Source organism: Eublepharis macularius, chromosome 1, assembly GCF_028583425.1.
Source record: "Eublepharis macularius isolate TG4126 chromosome 1, MPM_Emac_v1.0, whole genome shotgun sequence".
Lineage (NCBI taxonomy): Eukaryota > Metazoa > Chordata > Lepidosauria > Squamata > Eublepharidae > Eublepharis > Eublepharis macularius.
In genome coordinates, this window is record NC_072790.1 from 222,192,800 (window position 1) to 222,218,151 (window position 25,352).

A 25,352-nucleotide genomic window follows, 5' to 3' on the forward strand; every position below is an offset into this window, starting at 1 on the left:
CTGGAAAGACCAAAGCAACTCTGCTCTTAGCAGCATCTTCATGGCACAGAACGTTACCTCAGTTCTCTATTCTGAGTGCTTAGGACTAACAGTAGAATCTCCGTTGAATTTTGGATTCTGATGAGGAAAACGTCCTTTATTATTAATATCTTTTCCTGTATCTTCAGGCAATAAATCTGAAATAAACATGCTTGATGTTTCAATTAGAGTCTGTGCTGGATGGTTCAGAAAAGATCCCAGACAAACAGTGATGCTTCCCCTTTTCTACAAACTCTTCTACAAGGGAAATAGCATTTATTTTATTTTTATTTATGTTATTTATAGTCCTCCTTGCTCACTGAGACTCAAAATGGATTATACAATGTAAGTCAATACAGTGAACATCTGGGACTCTCGATAAACAATACAACAGGGCAAGGACAGCAGAAATGTGAGAACAAGCAGAAATCCGATACAGAGCTGAAAAGCAATGCTGGAACAAAGCACAACAAGATTGATATGACATATTAAACAGCACGGAACTAATCCAGTAGGAGCATACCTACAACAACAGACAATGCACAATGGTATAGTCTACAGTTCCTATCCCTGTACCAATGCATCTCTCTGAACCATTTCCTTATAGCACAGTCCTATTGTGTCTAAAAAAGCTCTCCTGGACAATTTGGTAGTTTTTCTCACTCCTAAGTGGAAAACATTTTCAGTTAATATGATTCACCAATTAATATGATTACAACCACCCCATTGAGAAGTTCTAGGAGTACAATTTTACCTGTTTTGGTTCCCTTTGCAGGAGATAGTACTAGGGAGATACTGTTTTGCAGAATTTTCAGACAACTCACAATAATGACTTTCAGGATCTCTCTCAATCTCTTCCAGAATCTCAGCTGTGCTTTCTTCAGACACAGGCTGTATCCACACAGCGAGGATTCTCCATGTTGCATACATTTTTTTCCTTTGGCAACAAAGTGTCCACATGGTAGTTTTCTAGGCACTTTCTTCTGTCAGCCACCATTTTTTTTGTCATGCCGCCATACTGCTTTTAAGGATTTTTAAAAAAAATTATAATTTCTATAGAGGAAAGCTCCGACTCTCCTGGTTTTCCACAAACTATGGAAAAGTGAATTATTCAGGAGGGCTTTCTTCCCAGATTACAGAACTGTATCATAAGAAATAGCTCAGAGAAATGCCTTGGTAGAGACAGCGACTATATGCTATTCAATTGGGCACTGTCTGCTGATGCAGATATGCACCTGCTATAGAGTTTCCACATTGCTAAACATGCCATGTAAATGTGTTACTCTTTGTTTCAGAAAAATTTCATCTCTGTGCTCAGCTTTATGTTTGTTTTAAAAATTTTCTGCAACCATACCCTATTGTATCTGTTTCCCTGAATGCCCTAACTGTTGTCCATTATTGTACTTTGCTCAGTGAATGCCCCAGCTGTTGATTATATTGTCTTTCACTTGCACTGTGTAATCCGCCTTCAATCTCAATGAGAAACATAAACCATAAAAAAATGGTTACAAACTGCTTTGGGTAGAATGGTACTTATAAGAAACAGTGTAGTCAAGAAACAGTGTCTGGGAAGCCTAACAAGAGTTCCAGGTACCTGTGAGCACAAGAAAAAACATTTTTTTTAAAATTCAGAAAGCCTTGTCTATTTCTGTTCACCATTTAGAACATAAGAACATAAGCAAAGCCATGTTGGATCAGGCCAGTGGCCCATCCAGTCCAACATTCTGTCACACACAGTGGCTAGAAATCCAGTGCCATCTAAAGGACTGTCAGTGAGGCCAGGACACCAGAAGCCCTCCCACTGCCTTCCTTCCAGCATCAAGACAACAGAGCACCACCTCCCCACAAAGAGAATACCATCTATCTCCTGTGGCTAATAGCCACTGATGGACCTCTGCTCCATATATTTGTCCAGTCCCCTCTTGAAGCTGGCAATGCTTGTAGCTGCCACCACCTCCTGTGGCAACGAATTCCATGTGTTTATCACCCTTTGTGTAAAGTAGTATTTTCTTCTATCTGTTCTAACCCGACTGCTCAATAATTTCATAGAGTGCCCACGAGTTCTTGTATTGTGAGAAAGGGAGAAAAACACATCTTTCTCTACCTTCTCTAACCCGTGCATTATCTTGTAAACCTCTATCATGTCTCCCCTCAGTCGTCTTTTCTCCAGGCTAAAGAGCCCCAAGCGCCTCAATCTTTCCTCATAGGGAAAGTGTTCCAACCCTTTAATCATTTTAGTTGCCCTTCTCTGTACTTTTTCCAGTGCTATGATATCTTTTTTAAGGTGTGGCGACCAGAACTGTACACAGTACTCCAAATGAGGCCTCACCATCGATTTATACAGAGGCATTATGATACCGGCTGATTTGTTTTCAATCCCTTTCCTAATAACCCCTAGCATAGCATTAGCTTTTTTTATGGCAGTCGCACACTGTGCTGACGTTTTTAGTGAGTTATCTATCATGACTCCAAGATCTCTCTCTTGGTCAGTCTCCGCCAGTTCAGACCCCATCAACTTGTATTTATATTTTGGATTTTTGGTTCCAATGTGCATTACTTTGCACTTGGCTACATTGAACCTCATTTGCCACATGGATGCCCACTCTTCTAGCCTCGACAGATCCCTTTGGAGTGCCTCACAATCCTCTCTGGCTTTCACCACCCTGAACAATTTCGTGTCATCTGCAAATTTAGCCACTTCACTGCTTAATCCCAATTCCAAATCATTAATAAACAAGTTAAAAAGCATTGGACCCAATACCGACCCCTGTGGCACCCCACTGCTCACCACCCTCCACTGTGAGAAGTGCCCGTTTATACTCACTCTCTGTTTCCTATTAATTAGCCAGTTTTCGATCCACAAGAGGACTTGGCCCTTTATCCCATAGCTACTGAGCTTACTTAGGAGCCTTTGATGAGGAACTTTGTCAAAAGCTTTCTGGAAGTCAAGATAAACAATATCTATCGGGTCTCCCTTGTCCACTTGTTTGTTCACTCCCTCAAAGAACTCTAACAGATTGGTGAGACAAGATCTCCCCTTACAGAACCCATGCTGAGTTTTCCTCATCAGCTTTTGGTCATCAATGTGCCCACTAATTTTATTTTTGATAATAGTTTCCACCAACTTACCCGGTATTGACGTCAGGCTGACTGGTTTGCCAGTAGGGATTAAATTGACAAAGGTCAGTGCAAGGCATTTCTCCCTGCTCGGTAGGGTTTGGACATAACATTATAGGGTACTTTACAGGAGGATAAAGAACAGATCATGTTGTTGGACATGTTGTTGGACATGGCCATAGATGAACCATTCTAACATATCATGTTCTTATGTATGTATTTAGGATAGCAGTTCAAATAGTCATGCCTTGAGCATATGTGGGTATAGCTATGCATGAAAACAAAGGAATTCATGAATATGTGTTCCTCTGAGTATGTAATGATATGTATGACTGAGGGAAAGTATACATAAATATGCATGTATCTGGTATACAAACAATTTTATACCTGCATGCAGGAATGTGCGTGCTCTAAGTAAAAGCAAAAGCAGGATATTTCTGCTACCTTTTTAAAGGCACAGTTGCACTAATCTCCCTTCTGAAGAAAATCAGCAGATGGGTCAGATAGATCACAACACCAGCCTCAGAGTTTAATAAAGGCTTTGTCTCCTTGTTTGGCCTCTTTGTTCTCCTTTGTGATTGGTTTCTTTGTTTGGGCCAGATGTGAGCACTTAGAACAAATTCCAAGAGATCTGGAAGGAAGGATCTCTGGAAAGAAATCAGACTTAAAAGTCTCACTTGTATATCACCTCATGATAAAAGCATTTCCTTTTCAATTAGCTTAGTCAATCGCTCCCCCTGCCCCACCTGCCCTTGCTCCTATGCCTTTAAGCCTACAGCTTCATCTGCAGACAATAACTGGTGGTGATGTTTATAATCTCCATATCATCAAAAGCTTCATCTGCTGATTTCTGCCAGTTAAATTGCCGAGCAGGTCAGGTCTGGTTTTCATGATCAATTGGCAACTGTACTTTTTATATATACAAGCGTGTAATGTTGGGGGAGAGGGAAGGACTTGTTTAAATTCCAGTTTGACACACGTTCCTGAGAGTAGATCTAATAATCAGTTCATGGGATCCAATCAAGTTTGGCCTTTAGTATAGGTCAGTATTTGAGAGCTATAGCTTAGAAAGTCTTTCATGTCTGTCAAAACAACCAGGCAATGCCAACAATTCTAAAGCACTCCAATTTCCATGTAAAATTTCACATTCAAATATTGACTGGTTAAATTCAGAAGTGTCAGCAAATTTAAAACAATTGTGTGTTTTTTCAAACTTTGCCACTGATTTCTTTGAATAAATTTACTGGTTAGTATATTTGCAATAACTTCAGAGAAAGCATAATCATGTACAAGAAAATGTTTGAAATGTAGGTCGAATCCACATTCACCCATTACCCGCATGTTTATCGGATATCTTCCGTTTGCCTCCAATCCGCAATTTTTTCCTCTTCGTTCACATTCCTGCTTCCAATCCGTCTTTCTCGCGCGTCCCTCTGGTCACACGGCCGCTTGAAAACAGCTTTTTTGGGCGGGACCTTTTTTCCCCGCCCATTTTTTAAAAAAAATTTTTGAGCGCACTTTTCCATTATTTCGATCTTGCCTTATAAAGAAACATCATTGAAGATAATGATGCCTCTCTTTCCCCCACTGACAGCACTGATGGCTCTCTCCCGTTTCTTTTTTGGAAATTTGGAAGCATGTGGGAAGCTTTCGTGGGCATTTCCTATGCAGGACAGTTCAGTGCCTGAATTTTACTGAAGTTTCACTTCCTTGGAGTGTCATTATTTCAATATTTTGTAATTTCGATATTACAGTAATATAAAATAAAAAAATAAAAAACAGTTAAAAAGGAAGTTTCGCGAGTCCGTTCTGAGGATGGATTCACCCCAAAATGATTTTTCAAACTACCAGATTTGATTCAGAAACAGCATAATCAATAAATTCAATGCTATGAAGTCAAAAACAGTCTTTTGCAGACTACGGAGCACTTGCAAGTTGAATCAGCCAATAGGAACTCTCGGAACGGCCGGAGAGACAGGAAGGGGGGTGGTTTTTTAAAAAAACCACGTAAATTGCGCATTGGCCCATTCACGGCCACCGTGAAACTCCCGTTGAAAACCTGTGACCACATATTCGGGAGAAATGCAAATGAAATGCGTCTGTTTAATGAGGTAATGTGACCGGCACTCGGGATTGCGTGGGGAATGCGGGGAACATGCGACTTAGAATGAGTAATGTGGATTCGACCGTAATTAGTTTCTACAGTTCTGCACATTTCTAAGATAAGTTGCTGGAAATGCTAACATTTTCTGAAACAAGATGAAGATGACGGTGAACAGCTTATTTATTGAAGTTATTTGGTCATTCTTGGGAGGTACTGGTGGGTGTCAGAAATGACTGAGTCATAAGGCCTGGTTTTCATTCAGTTCTAGATCGTAGCAAATGGTATCCTCTATGGGACAACACCCCTGTTGAACCTGCAAACACTTTTGGAATTTTGAGAGAAGAGTGTTGGGTGCCACGCCACCACAGTAAGGCTGCAACTGGGGTTGGGTTCTATCACAAAATGCTGGGAGGCTCCTTCCAACCTGTTTATCCTCCTATGAGAGAGGCAGCTGCTTCTGCATGTAAGACACAAGTTGCTTTCTGGATTCTTCTGAAGCACTTCCTGCACCGCAGCGATAAAAGAAAGCCAGGATCATCTTTTTGCTTTGGAGAAGAGATGCTAGTCGATTTCAGTTTCCATGGGTTTGCTCCTGATGTGGCCATAGGAAGAGGTTTCCAAGCCCAAAGATATATAATAGGGTGTATCTACGACAAGCCAAGGAGGCATAGCCCATGACACACCTGCAAAGATGAGGTCAGCATTTTGCTAGTTAGTCAGCTAGTAGGGCGCGACCCCCAACCCCGTGTTTCTTTCCATTCCACTCAAGACCCTTTTGATTTTATCCCTAAGCAGGCAGATACCAGGAAACATGTTAAATGGGGAGGGGCTGTGGTACAGTTGTAAAGCACATGCTTGGCAGGCAAATGGCCCCAGGTCTAATCCTTGCCCCTCCAGTTAAATGGATCAGGTTAGGGGAGGTGGCATCTACCATGGCTCAGTGGCAGAGCATCTTCTGGTCATGCAGAAGGTCCCAGGTTCAATTCCCAACATCTTTAGCTTAAGAAAGATCAGATTGTGGGTGATCAGCAAGATCTCTGCCCGAGACCCCAGAGAGTCGCTTCTCGTCTGTATGACTTTGATAGACCAGGGGACTGACTAATTATAAGGCAGCTTCATGTGAGCTCATAGCAAGAGCTGGGAAAGCCTCCACACTGCCTGAAACCTGGAGAGCTTCCAGCTTGATTCTGGCTGTTGAAACTCAACCAAAAAAAGAGGGGGGGGAACCCTGCATTTTAAATTCTGACATTTCTTTTTTTAAAAAAAGCTCAGTCTTTGAGGAAACTATTCTTGTGCAAATAAAAATGTACCAAATATTGTTTTCCGTCCAAGGAAATACCTCCTTCTTCAGTTGAATAATTTGCTGTGGATGGAATGGGTTTCATTTGTCCAGGCTAGATCGTTTAGATTGTCTCTGGAGCATCCCTCCCTGTCCTCTGATGCCAGGATGCTTGCTGTGTTCCCTTCCGCATCCTTGAAAATAGCATCTTTTGTGTGACATCATCCCCAGCCCACCAGGCTAGCCAAGGAGTTACTCAGGCAATTCCTTCTTCCCGAGAAGATGCTGCCCAATCAGCAGGCTTTCTGAGCACAGCCAATCGGCTGGCTCAGAGGTGATGTCATGGTGAGAGCTTGGCAGCCTGGCTGATGCTAAGTGGATCTTTTAGCATCTCTCCCTGGAAAGAAGCGAGCAAGAGGTTGGGAGCGGCTGGACCACAAACTGGGCTTGCAAAGGGGTGAGTAGCAACAGCCACAAGGTGAGACCCCACCCCATAAGCAGCTGGGGCTGGGAAAGACCCGGGGAGTGGAAGAAACTTTGAAGATGAAAAGAATCCTGCTCTTTTTGCCTATCATGGAAGTTACCTCCTCTAGGAGCAAAGCAAGTGCTAGACCCTCAAAAGCAGGAGTGGCACATTTGGGAGGCTAAGCATGGGGAGGCGCAGAACACTTCTGGTATAACCGATGTCCTCTGATTTTGGGGGGTAGCACAGAGTTCTCTGTCCCTTTTAGTCTGCCCACATGTAATTTTTCTCAAAGCACACTATTCTATAGTTGTTTCCGTTCCATGCATATTTCCTTTCTCTTCTCCCATCATTTTCACTCTTTTCAGTTATTATTCCTCCATCTATCAATAAATAAGCATCTCTTTACTGAATCCTATTGTCTCATTCTTTTCCTTTCTTGTTCTCACCACGTGGAGGGGGTGAACTGGGTACCCTCTCCTCATGGATTCTTTTCTTCCTTTCTTTCACAAAGTCCTCTACCCCTACCCTACCCCTGCATCTCTTTCTCTGTTTCTTTTCTTACTTCTTGTGTATGGGTGTGTGTGTGTGTGTTACAGTTACTTCTTAATTTTTTGTGCACAACAAAATCATTGATGAATTATAATAATAACTGATTATTTGTTAAACATTTGTATAGTAACTTGCTGTATTGTTCAAAAGGATGATTTTGTTTCTTACAATGAAATAAATATATTTAATTCATGTCATTGGTTATGTGTAGGGGAAATGCTTGTTGCACATCATTACAGAAAACAATATAGTTAAAGACGCCCATGGCAAAGTGCCAAAGTCTATCTAATTTCATTGGTTATTGTAGGCACTTTTGGGGGGAAAGGGAGGCACCTGTGACTCCCCCCCCACCCCGACCATTCCCGATCTGACACTGACATCCTTTCAAGCATGCCATGAACTCACCCTGATACCGATACAATAAGCAGGAAGAGATCTGTGGCTATGGCATGTGCTGTGAGTGCAGGAAAGGCACAGACCATGTGAAAATACCAGCTCTCACTTTTAACCTTAAAACAAATTAGCCCTTATGATCCTGGAGATGCTTGAAATGAATGGGTAGGTAATCTCAGAAGCCAGAAGGGGTGTGGCTTCCATGCCCCAGAGAACCCCTTGATCTTACCTAGGATGAGAATAAATTAGGCAAAAACTAAGAAAAATATATAAATTTGCTGTTTTATTTGCACACTTAGTTATTTGGTAAAGAATCCGGATTGCCTGAGTGCAGGATTTTACTGGGTTGGGAAAGGTGTTTTATTTTTGGTATGTGACAATGTGGGTATGAAACTGGCCCTGCTAAGGAGCTCCTTATAATGAGACAGTGCCAAAATATGTAGTCCAATTAGCAGCAGTTCTCTGGAACTTTTCCTCCCTTTCCTGCTACCTTAACAAAAAGCGCTTCCTTTGGTTCCCAGTGGCAACAGGCACACCCAGTAAAGTCATTCTGCTTCTTAGATAGGCTTCTCTCCGTTCCTGCCATGCTCTGCTCTACTGCTTATTTGCACAAATGAAAATGTGTTCAACTTAAACCGACTTTGCTCCCTGCCTTCTTAGCAGAAAGCTACTTCTATATAGGAAACCAGTGGTAATCAGTGGTTCATTCCAGGGAAACAAAACCAATTTAAATATCTTTGCTTAGCCATAGCACAGGCAACGGAGTAATTATCTATCTGACTGTTACAGTTTAATCCTTCCCTTCCTCTTAGGAGGCTGAGATAGTCTGTATGGTTTCCCCCTTCTCATTTTATGCACATAACAACCCTGTGAGGTAGATTAGATTGAGGAAAAAGTGAAGAGACTGAGCCTAACACTACAACTACTCCATGGGCTTTGTCTAACACTCTAACCAGTACACGTGACTGCCTCTATAATGAAGCTGTCTTTGCAAGCATGTGCAGATAATCTTTTCTAAAGCAGAAACAGGATTGCAAACATGGATAACTGTGCATGTGATCATTGTACATATGTGAGCATATATTTATTTAGAACTTTATAGTTTACTTTTCTCCCCAAAGAGGGCCCAAAGTAGCTTACAACACCATTCTCCCCCCTCCATTTTATTATCACAACAACCCTGTGAGTTAGGTTAGACTGAGATTATGTGAGTAGCCCAAGGTCACCCAGTGAGGGTCTGTGGCAGAGTTAGGGTTCGAATCTGGGTCTCCTAGATCCCAGTCTGATATTCTAACCAGTATACCACACTAGGGCTGCCCAGAGGGGGGAAAAATCCTGTCCTTTAATAGATACTTACTTTATAGAAATGGGCAGTTGAAGCTTTTTGTGGGATAGATGTAAATAAGATCTCCTGGTAAATATCACCCCATTAAACCGCTATTGGCAACCCTTCACTTCTCAGCTAAGGAACTGTGATCAGCAGCAGATTTTCCAATATGTGACTTGAGGGTTTCGTGCTTTTTATCCAGTGCTGAAATCCCGTTTCACATAAGTAAAAACATCAAGGAGTCTTTCGGTACTTAAAGAATTAAGAGGTATGGCATGCTACTGAGCATCCTTCCCATATTTCCAGAGAACACTATAAGCTATAGGGGAACCCTTCGTAGAAGCATTGGCTTCCTTATGGCATGGAATCTTTACTTTTGTTTCCACCAAAGATATCCAAAGGAAGGCAGCTGACTGAGCTGAAAGAAGTCCCAGAGCCCTCCCCCTTCTGACCCTGAAGCTGTGACCAAAACCACCCATAGTTTACTAAGGGTGGGTGGGTAAGACAGGGATTTCCAAGCTGGGTTGAGAATGCTTGGAGAAGGGTGTTGATGGGACATGGAAGTGAACAGAGGCACTTAAATGGGGCAGTCTTTTTGCAAACCTGCCAATGGATGCAGTTTTAAAGGAGAGGGTGGTCTTTGCCACTCCCTTGACTCTGCCATCTAAGGGTGAAAAGATGGTTGGAACCAACCGTCCCATCATTTGGTGCCACATGTGGAAAGAATAGATGGGTGGGTGGGGAGAACAGTTAATGGTGGAGAAGAAATCACAAGGTCTAGTACAAGGAGAGGGTATCGTTTTGTGCCTGCATATTTTGTTAAGGTGTGCTGTTGAGTTTTTTAAATTGCTGATGCTGCTCTGAGAGATTCGCTTCAGATAAGCAGTATGCAAATGAAGTAAATAAATAAACACACAGACACATGCATACAAACATCTTCTGATGTTCTCTGGAGCTTTCCCTTTGTAGGTGTCTGCAGTGCGAGGTCTCCAATCATGCTCTCCCTCCCTCCCGCCCTCCTTTTTGCCTGTTTTCAGCTCGAATGAGCTCATCCTGTATTATACAGAGCTGTGGGTTCCTCCTCCCACCCTGAATGATTAAGTACAAGAGCATTCCTGATGAAACCACTGGCCAGAAGGCAGCATTTCCCCGCTGCTTCTTTTGCACCGGCTTGGTCCTCTTTCATTCACCCCTTGCATCACTCTTTATTAGGAGTGGGTGGAGCAGAGCTTTCCAGAGAAACCATCTGCGGAGACAGCTCAGCAGATGCGTGGGGATGCTGCAGATCTCTGGATCCAAAATGGGGCTAAGCTCCAAGAGCTGCTGGCAAAAGCTTTTGAGCCTGGAAAGTCCTAATAAAGGAGAGAGGGCTGGTCCATCAGCACCAAGAAACTATTATAAATAGCATCCCCATCCCCCCAGCAGATCTAGAATCAGACGGAAAGATGCCCCGACAGCTTTGATTTTAGCAATTCAACATATGGGTGAGGGGAGGAAAGCTTCCAGAGAATGAGGGCAAGGAAGAAGCAAGGAATGTGAGGCTTACGTGGATTTGGGAATGATGGAAGATTCTTCATAATAGCCCATGAAACAAAATAGGACAACAAAAACATTGCCTCTGAGCATGTACTGAGTGCCCCATTAACCAGCCTTTCTGAGAAAACAGTCAGCTTCCAAGTTTTCAATGCTGAGGTACAGCTCTGGAACATATGAAGTAAAAATATCATGCTTTTGAGCACATGCAGAATGTTTTGCACATTTCCCATGTTCATCAGCTTGTGGAAGTGGACAGGGGTTCTCTGCATCCCTGCATGGAAAACCAACACACATGCCTGGGATGGGAGGGAACAGGTAAGTCCCCCCCCCAGTCCTTTCTGAAAACGCCCCCAGCCTCACATTTCCACATTGGGCTAAGAAAACTCTTTAAACCAGGGCTCTTTACTAATACCGTAATGAAAGAAAAGCACCTCAGTGTGATGGCTGATGTACATTTCCCATTGGCTTTATGGTCATGGCCAGTGCAAAACCTGATCTAAGCATGTGAAAGTGGATTAGGAAGATTTACTCCCCTTCCATTTCCTATCCACCGGGAAGTTTCTATGCAGTTGCAGCTTGCAAGGAGTTATGTAACCAGTGAGTGGGATGATCCTGGAAGTCTGACAGCAGCAGTGTCAGATGGGGAGGTAATGAATGCACAACAGCCCAATTTTCTCCAGGGCTTGTTGCCACAGCACCTGCTGCTATATATGGATTCGATCCAGCTAGGATGTAGGTTTGGAGGTCAGGCTCCACGCATTCTCATACCTTGTCTCTTTCTTTTTAAAAAACCTATGGAAAGGGTTTCATTAGCAGTCATCTAATCCAGACCTTTCCTATGGGACAAGAGCTATGGCTCAGTGGTATTGTACAAGCCCTGCACACAGAAGCTTCCAGGTTCAATGCCCACCATCTTGAATTTATTTATTGAAAAGAATTTATTGAAAGGACTGGGCAGTAGGTGATGTGAAAGATCTCTGCCGGAAATCCTGGAGAGCCACTGACACAGAATAGACCGTACTGATCTTAGAATCATAGAGTTGGAAGGGGCCTTACAGACCATCCAGTCCAACCCCCTTCCCAATGCAGCAACAGCCTAAAGCATCCCAACAAGTATTCATGGAGCTGCTCCTTGAAGACTGCCAATGAGGGGAACCCACCACATCCCTAAGCAGCCGCTGAATTGCTCTTAATGTGAAATAGTAAAGAGAGTCCAGTAGCACTTTTAAGACTAACCAACTTTATTGTAGCATAAGCTTTTGAGAGTCACAGCTCTCTTCGTCAGATGCATTCTGGACTGTTTACTATTTTGCAACTTGAAACTAACATGGCTAACTCCTCTTAATGTGAAGAAGTTTTTCCGAACATCCAGCCCATACCTTGGCCAAATCCACATTACCTCCGCGCGTCCCGGTGTTGCACTAAATGTCCGCGAAACACCCGGAAGTATAGCGTCTTTCAAGCGCGATTTCTGAATCGCACTTGAAAGACGCTATACTTCCGGGTGTTTCGCGGACATTTAGTGCAACACCAGGACGCGCGGAGGTAATGTGGATTCGGCCCTTCCCTCCTGTAGTTTAAACCCATTGTTTCCAGTCTCTGTTGCCAACAGGAACAGCTCCCTTCCCTCCTCTAAGTGATAACCTTTTAAACACTTAAAGAGAGCAATCATGGCTCCCCTCAGCCGCCTCTTCTCCAAACTGAACATTCCCAAGTCTCTCAGTCTTTCCTCGTAGGGCTCAGTCTCCAGTCCCCTGATCATCCAGGTTGCTCTCCTCTGCACCCGTTCCAATTTGTCCACATCCTTTTGAAGTGAGGCCTTCAGAACTGCACACAGTACTCCAGGTAGGGCCTGACCAATGCAGTATATAGTGGGATAATGATGACATCCTGTGATTTGGATGTTATGCCTTTGTTAATACACTCCAAGACTGTGAAATAGTAGAGTCCAGTAGCACCTTTAAGACTAACCAACTTTATTGTAGCGTAAGCTTTTAAGAACCACAGTTCTCTTTGTCAGATGCAAGATTGTGTTCACCTTTTTTTGGTGCTGCATCACAATGACTGCTCATCCCAATATCTTGTTCATAGACTGCTACCCAGAAGTGTATCCCCCATCCAGTATGCATGCTCTGCATTTTTGTTATCCTGGTGGAGAACCTGGCACTTATGTTAAATTGCATCTTATTCAAGTCTTGATAGATTAATAGTCTGACTCAGAATAAGGCAGCTTCATGTGTCCATGTGCCATGTTCAAATGCCACCTACCAAATTCCAGGGGAAGGAAGGAGAACATGGTATTGTGAATAGAGTGAGAGGTCCAGATAGGCATGCTTTTAAGGAATTATCTTATTCTAATCATGGGCATGTCCAACAATTCTTTGTTGCTTCATAACGTTCTTTCACTTCCCCCTAGTAAACCTATGGAGAACACACACAATATGGTAGATAAATAGATAATAGGATAGATAAATGGTAGATAGTTGATGGATAGATGATAGATAAATTAAACTTCCAGCTTCAGAGACCTTTAAATATCAAGGACATTATGGGGATAGGTATTGCCCTTGTGCATCAAGTGCTTTATCGGGATTGGTGTCACCCTTGTGTTCTGCTCCTGAGTTACACAGAGATATCTGGGCGTCCACCATTTGAAACCGGATGCTGGAGTATATGGATCTTTGGTCTGCTCCAGCAGGGTTTATGGTCTTCTCCTGTATGCCTTGTACAGGGCTGAGCTGTTCTGTACAATGGGGTGGGGGGAGGATGGCCAAGTTTTGCTTGGTTTGATGGAGCGACGCTCCAGTTGATGCCCACTGGCCTGTTAGAACGCAATGAATCACATCTCTGCTCAACGGCACACTTGCATCCCATTACGTCTGGAACTGAATAGTTTCCATTCTTTAAGTTTTGTTTTTCCTCCCTCACTGAGCAGCTTTTTATTTTTAAACATTGGAGTCATCAGAGACTTGGTGCCTGCAAGGTCCAAGTGCTGCCTTTGACTGACCAATGTGCATGAACCACATGGGTTGGAATGCCATTTAGAACTCTTTAAAGCTTTGTGGTTGAATAGAGCAAAGGTACCTGGCTTGGCTACAGGTGCTCCCGTCCATATTTTTATATACCTAAAGCAGCACAACTGGATTCTTCAGCTGATTACCAGGGATCATCCCTAGAGCATGTGAGCAATGATGAACAGATCAGCCTCAGAGCATGTGCAAAAAATACTGTGTGCCCCACTGCCTATCCAAATCCACCCTGGTACCTCTGAAATGAAGGGCTCCACTTCCACAGCAAAAGGCTTGGCTTCCCAATAGGTTAGACCCACTCGTAAGTTAATTAGACCTTGTGTTAAGCCAGTTGGACAGATGCTCCACTGGACACATGATGGTGGTGGGGAAGTGGGATATAAATATTAAAAATATTAAACATATTAAATATTAAAAGTGAGTTGAACCAGAATGTGGTGGGCTAGTTGGACCTTGCCGTGAATTGTCTCATTTGCAAGACCGTATTAGGAAAATATATTTCTACAGAATCATCCTTTCTTTATGAAACAGAGTTTACTGAAGAGTAAACAAGGTGTGCCATGTTCTTGGAACTATGAATTGCATTAGCCTAGTGCAACCACTCCCCTCTCCATAGCCATGTATTTAGGGTCCCCTCATGCTGAGGTTCTGTTTTTTCACCTTGGGGAGCACCCAAAAGGAGACTTCAGGTCAAGCCCTATTTCCAGCGGTGAAGGAACGTCCCATCTGTGCCTCTCAGTGCTCTGTCCTCTTACCCACTCTTTTAGAAATAGGAGAAAACAGGGCCAAATATTCAGTTGTGACTGGAAAGATTTCTACAGGTTAAAGAAAGCACTTTTTCTGTGGCATGGTATGTAGGATATATTTATCTTTTAAAAGAAGAATAGCCTAACCTGGATAGGAAACAAGGGGCAAATCCACACTTACCAGCATAGCGCTAAACAGTCGGAATGATAGCGTCTTCCCAGTGCATTTTATGACATCATTGCGCCACGATGCCGCTCTCATGGGGCGATGACATCAGAAACAGCACCAGGAAGATGCTATCATTCTGACTGTTTAGCACTATGCTGGTAAGTGTGGATTCAGCCAAGGAGTGGTTTTTCTCTTCTGTAGAATAGTGTTGTGTGACCAGAGCTTATATATCCTCCCACGTCTCCTGGAACAATCCAAGTACAAATCTTGACCTATTAAATCATGCTCCCCCCCCCCCCTTTGCTTGTTTGTTCCTAGAGTTCACAAGGAAGAGCTCATTTGCTGGACACGATCCTCATCAACCTACCCATTCGGCAAGAGGGCCTAGAACATTACACATCATGACACTAGCTGGTAAGGAAACAGGGTTAGGTTACCAATTAGATAAGCAATGAGATCCTTGAAGCTCTGCTTGCTATTACAGCCAAGAAACTGGCACACAGCTCATTCGGGAACCTGATCCCAAACCAAGAGATTCATGCTTTTGCTCCATTTTGCAGACATGGGCCACACAGGTGGTCAAGTGGACAGACTGGCTTTCCATGCCTGGTCCTTATTTCTGCAAGAAAATGGGAAGAATTCTGGAGATAGGCAGGCTACCTTTTCTTCTTCATTTCTTCTGGGGAATCCCAGTATTATTGTGATCTGGATTAGGCAACTGGGACCTGTTAGGCAGGAGAATATGTCCAGAACCCTTCACTCCTCTGTGCTACATTCATTATTCTTATAATTTGACCAAGAATTCTATTTACAAAAGAAAGGCCTTCCACACCGTGAGGGAAACTCAAGGGTCACCCTCCTCTCTCATATCAGCATTAATCACATGATAAAGAAGATCCAGAGGAGTTAGTCGTGTTAGTCTGAAGCAGCAAAATCATAGAGTCCAGTAGCACCTTTAAGACTAACCAACTTTAGCATAAGCTTTTGAGAACCACAGTTCTCTTTGTCAGATGCATCTGATGAAGAGAACTGTGGTTCTCGAAAGCTTATGCTACAGTAAAGTTGATTAGTCTTAAAGGTGCTACTGGACTCTTTACAATTATGATAAAGAAGAGAGCAAAGGAAATACTCAATAGCATTCCCGTGTAAAGGAAGTAATTTTTCTTTTGGGTGTTAAGCAACTGTTGTTGAGTACTTCCTTTTCTCTCCCTAGAGAAGGGCCCACGATCTTCTGGTTCATCCAAGAAATGGCAAGTGGGAAGCATGTGGGAAATACCTTATAAAAGCAAGTACTTTTTGTGTGTGTGGGGGGGGGTGGCGGCAGCTGGATAAGCTCTTTGATAGTGTATGGTTAGGGGTCAAAGATATAGACTCTTGGAAGGGAGAAAAGGCAGCCGCTTTTATTGATGGAGTTATAACTTTCCTTGGTGGTCTTTCTACAGCTTACAAAGAAAAAATGAAGGAGCTCCCCCTGGTGTCTCTCTTCTGCTCGTGCTTCCTCTCAGACCACTTAAACAAACCGTCTTACAAATATGAAGGTAAGTGGACAAACCGACAAGATGTTTGTTGTCTTGGGGCTGCTGCTGATTGCATACAGTTCACATAGCCTCTTTGGCATTTTCACAACACAACTGGCCGATCTGCATTGTGCTCGTTTGCATGTGGCAGCTGCTGGGCTCCAAGTGCCATGAAAAGACATCCAAAGCCTGCAAATTGCTCGCTTGAGAGCTGGTTTGCTCAGCAGAAGGGGGATGCTGCTTTAGGAAGAAAGTCCACAAAAATCTTGTTGCTTTAGGGAAAAAAGAGGATCTCCTGTATTGTTAATCAACTCCAGGTTGTGATAAAATGGAAGGATGGGCATTCTAGCTATCTATCTAAATTAGGATGGAGAGAGATGCTAAAAGCACATTTCACCCTCATAGAGGTTAGACAAAGAACCATGAGAAGAAGGTGGGAGCTGGAAGGAAGCCCTCAGAACAGCATTCTGGGTAAACAAAGAGACAGCAGCAGAACGGAAGGATATAGAGGAAACTGACCTATCCACTTTACTCGCTCTACGGCCCTCTCTGGAGATCAGATCAGATCAGATGCCTGTTGTTGTCAAAAGTTATGCTACTGTTTGGTCAAGACACCATCTGGTGACTAAAGCAACTGAATATCTGCAATCAGCCTTGGCTTTCAGTTGATTTAAGAGAATAGGGTTTCGTGGTCTCCCAGGGTCCCAGTACTTGCTGATGCCCCTTTTTATTTACTAATTGGCCTGTTAGGAGCTGAAATCCGCTCTGGGCAAAGTGCAGGAGCACTCCCACAGCTGGCGCAATGACATCAATTCTGGAAGTGATGTTGTTGCACCCAGCCGGAGCATGCACACCACCAGGTTGCCTCCCATTGGTGGGCAATAGCCAGGAGGCTTGCTACTTCCTGCCAATCAGCAGCCATGGAGCAAACTGCCAGGAGTTTGCCCACTACCAGCTGGCACCTGCAAACTTTATTTAAGAATGAGGAACAATTCATATATTCGCTTCTAAATGAGGCACACTGCTGTAGTGTATCAATTCTAATAGCTCTTACAGGCATCCACCCTCTTTCATCTCTTTCTCCTATGGCTCTATCAAAAAGAAAGCCACCATTTCCTGACCTCTCTCCGAACAGCGCCTCATCCTTTGTCAAGCTAATAAAGGAGAAGGAAATCAAAGCTTTCTTTTTCTGTTTAGTTTGCCCGTTTTTTCCCTGCAGGTAGGAGGAGGGAAGAGCAAGCTCTTAAGGAACAAAGAAAATTGTAAAAGATACAACATGTAAAATCATGAAACTTATTTATGTCATTTATAGTCCACCTTTCTCACTGAGACTCAAGGCGGATTACATAGTGTGAGATTGGCACAATCAGTATCAAGGACATTTCCATACAGTATCAACAATATTTCCATACATTGTCAAGAACTTTTCCGTAAACAATGCCATAGGATAAATAAATGCAAGTTTACAAAGACATAGCATTAGCAAGGATCCAATACAGACTTGAAGAATTACTGAAACAGAACATAATCATTTCTAGGCCTGACATTAGACAACATGAAGCACAGGTAGTACATTGGAGTACATATTTAAAGAAACAGATAATATGTAAAGCAACATAGTGGTGAAGTGTATGGTCCCTAACTCATTAGTGAAGCATCTGGGACCCTCTCCCTACAATACCACCTTCCTATTTGATTAAAAAGCCTTTTTGAATAATTCAGTTTTGCATCATTTGCAGAAAGCCAGGAGTGGCTCTCCTGACCTCCTCAGGCAGGCTGTTCCATAGGGTAGGGGCCACCACAGAGAAAGCCCATGTACGGGCTGCTGTTGATTTTGCCAATGTACAGGCTGGCACCTGCAGGAGACCCTGTTCAGATGAGCGAAGCTGCCATGGAGGGACACAGGGAGGGAGGTGGTCCCATAGGTATACTGGGCCAAGGCCATGAAGAGCTTTGTATGTAATAACCAATATGTTGAATTTAACACGGTAACTAATAGATAGCCAGTGGAGCGACTGTAGGATGGGAGTGATGTTCATGCTCCTGCTTACTCCTGCTAACAGTCGAGCTGCAGCATTTTGCACCAATTGGAGCATCCTAGTTAACTTAGATGGGAGACCAATGTGTAGTGCATTACAACAGTAGTTACGTTTTGATGTTTAGTAACAGATACAAAAACAAGCAATTTAAACAAAAACAAACATAGCCTGCTAGTTCAATGATGAGAGAATATGCAAGGGACAAACAGTCGTTGCCAAAAAGGTCAATAAAATATGTTTTCATTGGGTACCTGAAATGTGATAGAGGCGTCAACTGGATAGTTGCGTAGAGAGAAGCCCACTGGTCAGGTGCCACTACAGAGAAGACTCTGTCCCTTTTGGTGATATACCTTGGCTTGTTAAATGGGGCCACGTGCAACCAAGCCTGTGAGGAATATCTTAAAGTTCAGGCTGGTTTGTATGGGATGTGATGGTCTTTAAAGTACCCAGTTCTATTATATTACCAAATATCTGGAAGACGTCCATCGCCAAATCTGGTTCCTCTGAATTATTTCTGTGCAAATTGAGAGACTCTTCCCATCACTTTCTAACTGCGTCCTAGCATAGTTACACCCATCCTTTCCTTCTCAGTAGATACTGTAGACCTTACCTGGTGTGTCATTTCCGACATGGAGGTCATTGAACTTAACAAACGTACCTCAGGCCAGTCCTTTGAAGTCATCCTCAAGCCACCCTCCTTTGATGGAATCCCTGAATTCAATGCCTCCCTGCCTCGACGACGTGACCCTTCCCTGGAGGAGATCCAGAAGAAGTTGGAGGCTGCAGAAGAGCGGCGTAAGGTGAGGACCAGATCAGCACCAAGGGAGGGGAGGCTATTTCATGGGTTGGTCATGCAAGAGGACAGGAAGGGAATCTGTCTAATTTTTTAGTGCATTTTTATCCTCCCCTTCCTCCAAGGGGGTCAGGGGGGTGTACAATATTCTCTACTGCTGCATTTCATCTTTACAACAACTCCATGAAGCAGGTTTAGGTTGAGAGACAGTGACTGGCCCAAAGTCACCCATTGCTCTTCATGTAAAAGTGGGGATTTGAACCCAGGCTCCCCAAGTCCTAGTCCAGCTCTCAAACCACTACACCCCATTAGCTCTCACAATGCTGTCTCTGTCCCAACTTGCACATATTTACTTCACTGAGACTCAAGGCAGATTACATAGTGTAAGTCAAAATGATCAACTGTATGAGGCCTCCAGGAAACACTGGAATAGAGCGTGGATTGCAAAAACTGCATTGAAATAATCTAATCTAGATATAACCAGGGAATGTACTACAGCGGCCAAACTTTTTCTGCCCAGGAAAAGCTGCCGCTGGCTAACCAGTCAATGCTGGAAAAGACACTCCTGGCCACAGCTGCCACCTACTTATGGGCCTGGGTTAAAGACCATCCCAGACTACTCTATGGACCTGTTCATTCAAGGGAAGTATAACTGTCTAGAATGGGAAACACCTTAAATCCTGTGTCAGACCTTCTACTCACCAGTAGCTTTTTCATCTTGCTGGGATTAAGCTTCAGTTTATTTAGCCTGCATCCACTCTTCAACAGCTATACTTAGCAGCAGACATTATATAATGGAGATTTAGCACAGTTATTTCATATACCCTTGCACGGTTTTGGTGGGCTGTTCCTTGGATGAAGAGTACTAAACAAATAGACCTTGGAAGGATTTTCCTTTGTAATCTAGTCACTACAATTTATTTCCTTAAAAAAATGTTTACCTTCTGACTTGGACAGGTTGTCAAACAAAGCATTGATGGCCCCACTGGCTATTCATAGCTATCTTGCACCCTAAATTTGTTGCAGGGGGGTGAGGGATGGAAAGCCATAGTATTGCTAATGGCCAGGAGAAAAAATATTATTTTAGTAACTTTAAAAAAATGTACCAAATGCTTGTTCATCATTACAGTGCCTTTGTAATTGTCTGGTCAAAAGCCTGGAAGGTGGGAGCAACATAACCTTACTAAACAATGTTGCAGAATACTTCCTGTACAACTTCCCTTTGTGTCTCCACAAGAGAAATGTCTAGAAACTTACTTAAAATCAAACCGTTCCTGAAAATTCAATGGCAAGGCCTAGAGAAGTCTTGAGAATTTATGCCCCTAGCAGTCTCCTCCACCAAGAGCTGCCAACAACCTGGAGAAAAAAAATGTCTTGGTCCTTTAATAGAGACTGAATGGGATGTTATTTACTAGGGGATGTTGTTTATTTCTCTTCCATGGAAAGCTTCAACTGCCCATTTCCAGACATTAAACTGCAGTTAAAAGGGCAGGACATTCCCCCCCCCCCTCTAGGCTGTTAGCAACCCTATCCCCACTCTTGTGGGGTTGTCCTAATGTGACTATTCGGGCTGGTACATTGACAACAGCACCAACTTAACAAAACATGGCATGATGCTGATTTTAAAGGGACCTATCCCTTCATTGCAGATGAAACAGTGCCAAACCACGTTTCCTTTCTGGGGGCAGGGGTGGTTTAGAAAAAAATTAAAGCGGTCCAGATGCAATACTGCTTGAAAAGCATTTTCAAGCAAAACGAGGCACCAAGCGCTGATCTAAGGAAATTCCCATAACAAGCCAGTTTGTGTGGTTTGCCAGCATGTGAATTATTGATCAGCCATTAGGTGGAATCTTTGTTCATATCATTGTCCCCACCTGACCTTGGCAGGCATGAATGGGCCTTACCAGCCACAAGAACAGGATGTGAGAGATGAATGAATTCCTTTCCTCAGCTCAGGTTTCCTCTCTCCAGAGTTAACCTAATCCACTATTAACCCTTCTCTGGGCAGGTAGGTTTCCACCTGAGAACAGATTTTGAAATATTCTGTCAACACTGTTTATCTTAATCCCGCATACTATGTCTAAAATCGTACATGAATTTTGAAGTCAAAGTACTGAGTTCTCCAAGAGAAGGTGAATGCTTCGTGTTTTAAACCAGGCACAGTCAGCTGTCCCCTCGAATAATTGTATCCAGAGACTCACTCATATTACTGGCTTTGCTGTGGATTTTGAATACTTGGACAACTTGTATTCCAAGGATTCAATCCTGGAATAGGTAATGAATCATATAAGAGTGTCACTGAGCACATGCAGAGTACTTCTCAGGCACCAGTGACTGACCACAGCTGGCTTCTTTTCATCTCACAGAGCCCGTGTGGTGTAGTGGTTAGAGAATCAGACTAGACTGAGGTTCAGATCCTGACTCTGTCATGGAAGCTTACTGGGTGACCTTGGGCCTGTCATGCACTTTCAGCCTACTCTACCTTATAGGGTTGTTGTGAGGATAAAATGGAGGGGAGGAGAATGAGGTAAACCACTTTGGGGTGAAAAGTGGGCTATAAATGAAGTAAATAAAAATAAATAAAATATGGAATTTGAGACATGGCTTACATGAATAGGGTGTGAAATCTAGTGAAGTGTAGTTAAAATGACGAACTAGAAGTGGTGAGATCCACAAAATGGGGAGGGGGGCAATCTGCTGTCCTGAGGCCTTTGGAGGAAAGACGAGATGAAAATTTAATATTAATAATCATTTTGAGATCAAGCGCTGGCATCTCTGCCCTTTAAAATATTTAGCCACTTCCTATAGATATATAGTTGGTGCTCATTAAGATATGTAGTTGCACATTCAAATAAATTCATTGGGATTGAAAAAAGGAAGTTGGAATAAGTCTTAGAATTTGCCCCCCTTTACATTGTGAGAAGCGCTTCTATGCTGGGCAATTCCAAAGTACAGGAGAGTACGTGGGCACAATGTAACCCCAGGCGTGAAGCTGATTCTTTCCAGTGGGCACCCTGCCACAGAGCTGAAGCACCTCCTGTGGTCCTGGGTGTGTGTATGCACAGGGGGCCAAGGGAATGCCAAAAGAATGCTTCGTGTCTTAAACCAGGCGCGGTCAGCTGTCCCCTCGAATAATTGTAACCAGCGGCTCACTCATATTACTCAAGGATTGCCCGCATTTTTATTTATATAGAAAAGAAAACCGCTATGCCTAAACATGTGCACATAGAATGATGACACTTTTACTGCTCCATGCAAGGTCCCAAGTTTGTCATAGTGCTTAACCAAAAAGGATCAGCCATGCAGTGGTATCCATCCCTGCACTGGACTGGAAAATATGGGAGACTTGGAATGCAGAAATTGCTGCTTTATTATGTGACAAGCAATCAGCCCCGTTTCTTTGATGATAATCTACTCTTGTGTGAATTCTTCACCCTTAGTGAAAGTCTCAGAATTCCAAAAGACAGTATCAGGTATGAGTAACAGGGCTGTGTGAACTGATCCCTTTGCCAAACTATGGAAAGATCTGTCATGCAGATCTAGTCTCTTTGGCACAACACAGGGCCCAAATAGACATGATGGCATCTTCATGTCTTACATGGGGACACACTGCAGCTATTTTAAAGCCTAAAAGGAGTGATTTAAAAATGTAGTTGCAGTGCAGTGGAAAGAGACATTCCCCCCTTCCATACTTTTTCAAGTGTTGAAATGCCTCCCCCCCGCCCCCAGCCATTTCAGCACTTGAAAAGGTGTGAGGGGGGAACAAGAGCGCCTCGTCCTGCCATGCTGTGGTGCAGCATTTTTAAATTGCCCGTTTTAGGTTTTAAAGTGGTAGCAGTATTCCCATGGTGGACACAAGGACACTGTCACGTCTAGTTCGGCCCATAGGTTGAAGGCACAGACTGAGATGGTAGTAAGCAGGGCATGAATTCACTGGACCAGATTTTTTCAGTAGAATTGAGACTACAGCGGTTGACTTCTGCATAGTTCTCCATCACTGCCAGCAACCAATACTTTTTTTCTCCCTCACATTGTTTGTGTGTTTAGTACCAGGAAGCAGAGCTCCTAAAGCACCTGGCAGGAAAGCGGGAGCATGAACGGGAAGTCATCCAGAAAGCCATTGAAGAGAACAACAATTTCATCAAGATGGCCAAGGAGAGGCTGATCCATAAAATGGAATCCAACAAGGAGAACCGAGAGGCTCATTTAGCTGCTATGTTGGAACGCTTGCAGGAGAAGGTGAGCAGCCTGCTCTAGTGAAAAGAGAGGCAAACTGTTTGGATTGGACTAAAAGGGGGGAATAGTATAGTAGGCCAAAATGGGTGGGAGCAAAAGGGACCCCTTTTTACTGATAGTGTTTTCATTTGAATATATTACAGTAGCATAAAGCTCAACCAAGATCAGTAGTCAGTTCTGTGGGAGCCGTGACAGTTAAAAGAGGACTAAAACTGTGGTGAAGACATGCCCTTTCCATCTACCTTCACAGGACAAACACGCTGAGGAGGTTCGGAAGAACAAGGAGCTAAAGGAAGAGGCCTCAAGGTAAAGAGGCCCCTGGGAACAGTGACAGTTTGGACTGACAACTCCAAGGAAGGATGGCGGCAGGCGGCGGTCATGGTGGCGGCTGCTTCAGCACAAAGTGTTGACTGACGAATTGGGATTGTCCTCTGCTTTCGTTGTTTGTGAATGTAAAGAAATTGATTGGTGAAGCCATCTTGTGTGTTTCAGGGAGGGAGGGGGACATAAGGGGAAGTGAAAGCTGGAAGAAGCGTGAGCATTTGGGGGAGGGATATTGGGTGGGGGTGGATGACTGGACACGCCCAAAATGGCGGCAAGTTTTAGCCCAAGTTCTGTCATTTTTTTCCCACACTGGTAGTGTCCAGTAAGGAACCCAAACTAACTTTGGTGTGGTGGGAACGTGTCGAGGCAGGGGTGGGAGTGGATAGCTATGTAAATTAATTTGGTGACGAACCAGGAGCAAGCAGTGGAAGGAAAGTCACCTCTGGGGTGAATGTTGTCTTGTATGTTGTTGCCATTAAGGTCTGTCACCAGTGTGAAGAAAATGTCCTCATTTATGTGTCTCCTTCATAATTCTTCCTCTCATCTCTAACTCCCAGGCCCTGTCAGCCTGGCATTGTTTAACCTGAGGTGGTTGGTTGTGGTGATTTCAAACCCACAGATCCTTTGTTTCAAATATAATAAAATAAATAGCTTTTGCCAGAGATTCAGTATTGTCAGATACGAACCAAATCCTTCCATCCTCCTTTTGAAATCAAAGCCACCCAATACTATAAATATAGGAGAATCTTGCTAAATTGTGGTCAAATTCAAAAACCTTCAATCTATACAATTTACTAGAAAATTCCTTGTAGAGTTGGGTTCAGAAAGGTTACCTCCTCAAAGAGGCCATGTCACCTTGTGGTAAAATGAAAACAAAAATGCAAAAATGAATTCTAACCATAGAAATAGCTCAGTTTAGATGTGCACCTGACTTCACGTTAGAAAACCAATACCAGATTTAAAACTGCTAAGGATTTGGGAGGAGCTTCTTAAGCAAGCCCTCAGAATTCAAATATCTCTGCATAAATTCAGATTGATATTCTTTCGCCTGCTTAGAATTCTCTTCCTCACAGCATTCTCATTTACAAAATGTGTCAGACTGAGAGGTTTTAAGAGGGGGAACCTATATGTAAAATCGACAAGATAGAATTTAATATGTTTGGCTAGATAAAATTTAAAATATTTACTTAAACATTTGTCATGTCAAACTAGATGTCCCATGTGAATGAATGCTTGTAAATCCCAATGCTTGCTTTGTTTATAGGGGGAAAAACCTGGGGAAGAGATACATTAAAGCTACAAGTGGTGGCGGCATTTAACTCCTCCTTTGCCTGCCATTTTCTCAGTCTACCCCCGCCTCACTCCATTCCTCCTTCTCATGAGGATTTCACATGTGCATGCAGTCTCTTGCAAAGGTTATCCAGGGAACAACTCTGGAGTAGACATGGGCACAATACGAATCAAATTTCATGATGAATCAGGCCGATTTGTGTTTTGCGAAACGCATTTTGTGGTGCTGCGGTTTCCACGAAAGTCATGACTTTTTGGCCCAACGTGTTTGATTCATGAATGGTTTGTGATGCCAGACAGGCTGGTGCCAATCCATTGATTCCATAGGCAACATAGGCCTGGAATGTCTGCAGACCTTTTGTTGCCACTGGAAACCCCAATCTTAGCCCACATAGCCTTGATAGGCAGCTCTCCTTGCCA

The 25,352-nt window shown here is 43.3% G+C and overlaps 1 protein-coding gene across 1 annotated transcript; it reads left to right on the forward strand.

Moving 5' to 3' along the window:
• Positions 1 to 6,886: 6,886 nt before the first annotated feature.
• STMN4 (stathmin 4) lies at positions 6,887 to 23,628 on the forward strand. The gene is given in 7 exon segments (XM_054985156.1): positions 6,887 to 6,975; positions 15,052 to 15,115; positions 15,117 to 15,147; positions 16,176 to 16,271; positions 18,881 to 19,089; positions 23,130 to 23,321; positions 23,569 to 23,628. Coding segments are annotated over 7 exon segments (741 nt in total).
• Positions 23,629 to 25,352: the final 1,724 nt, after the last annotated feature.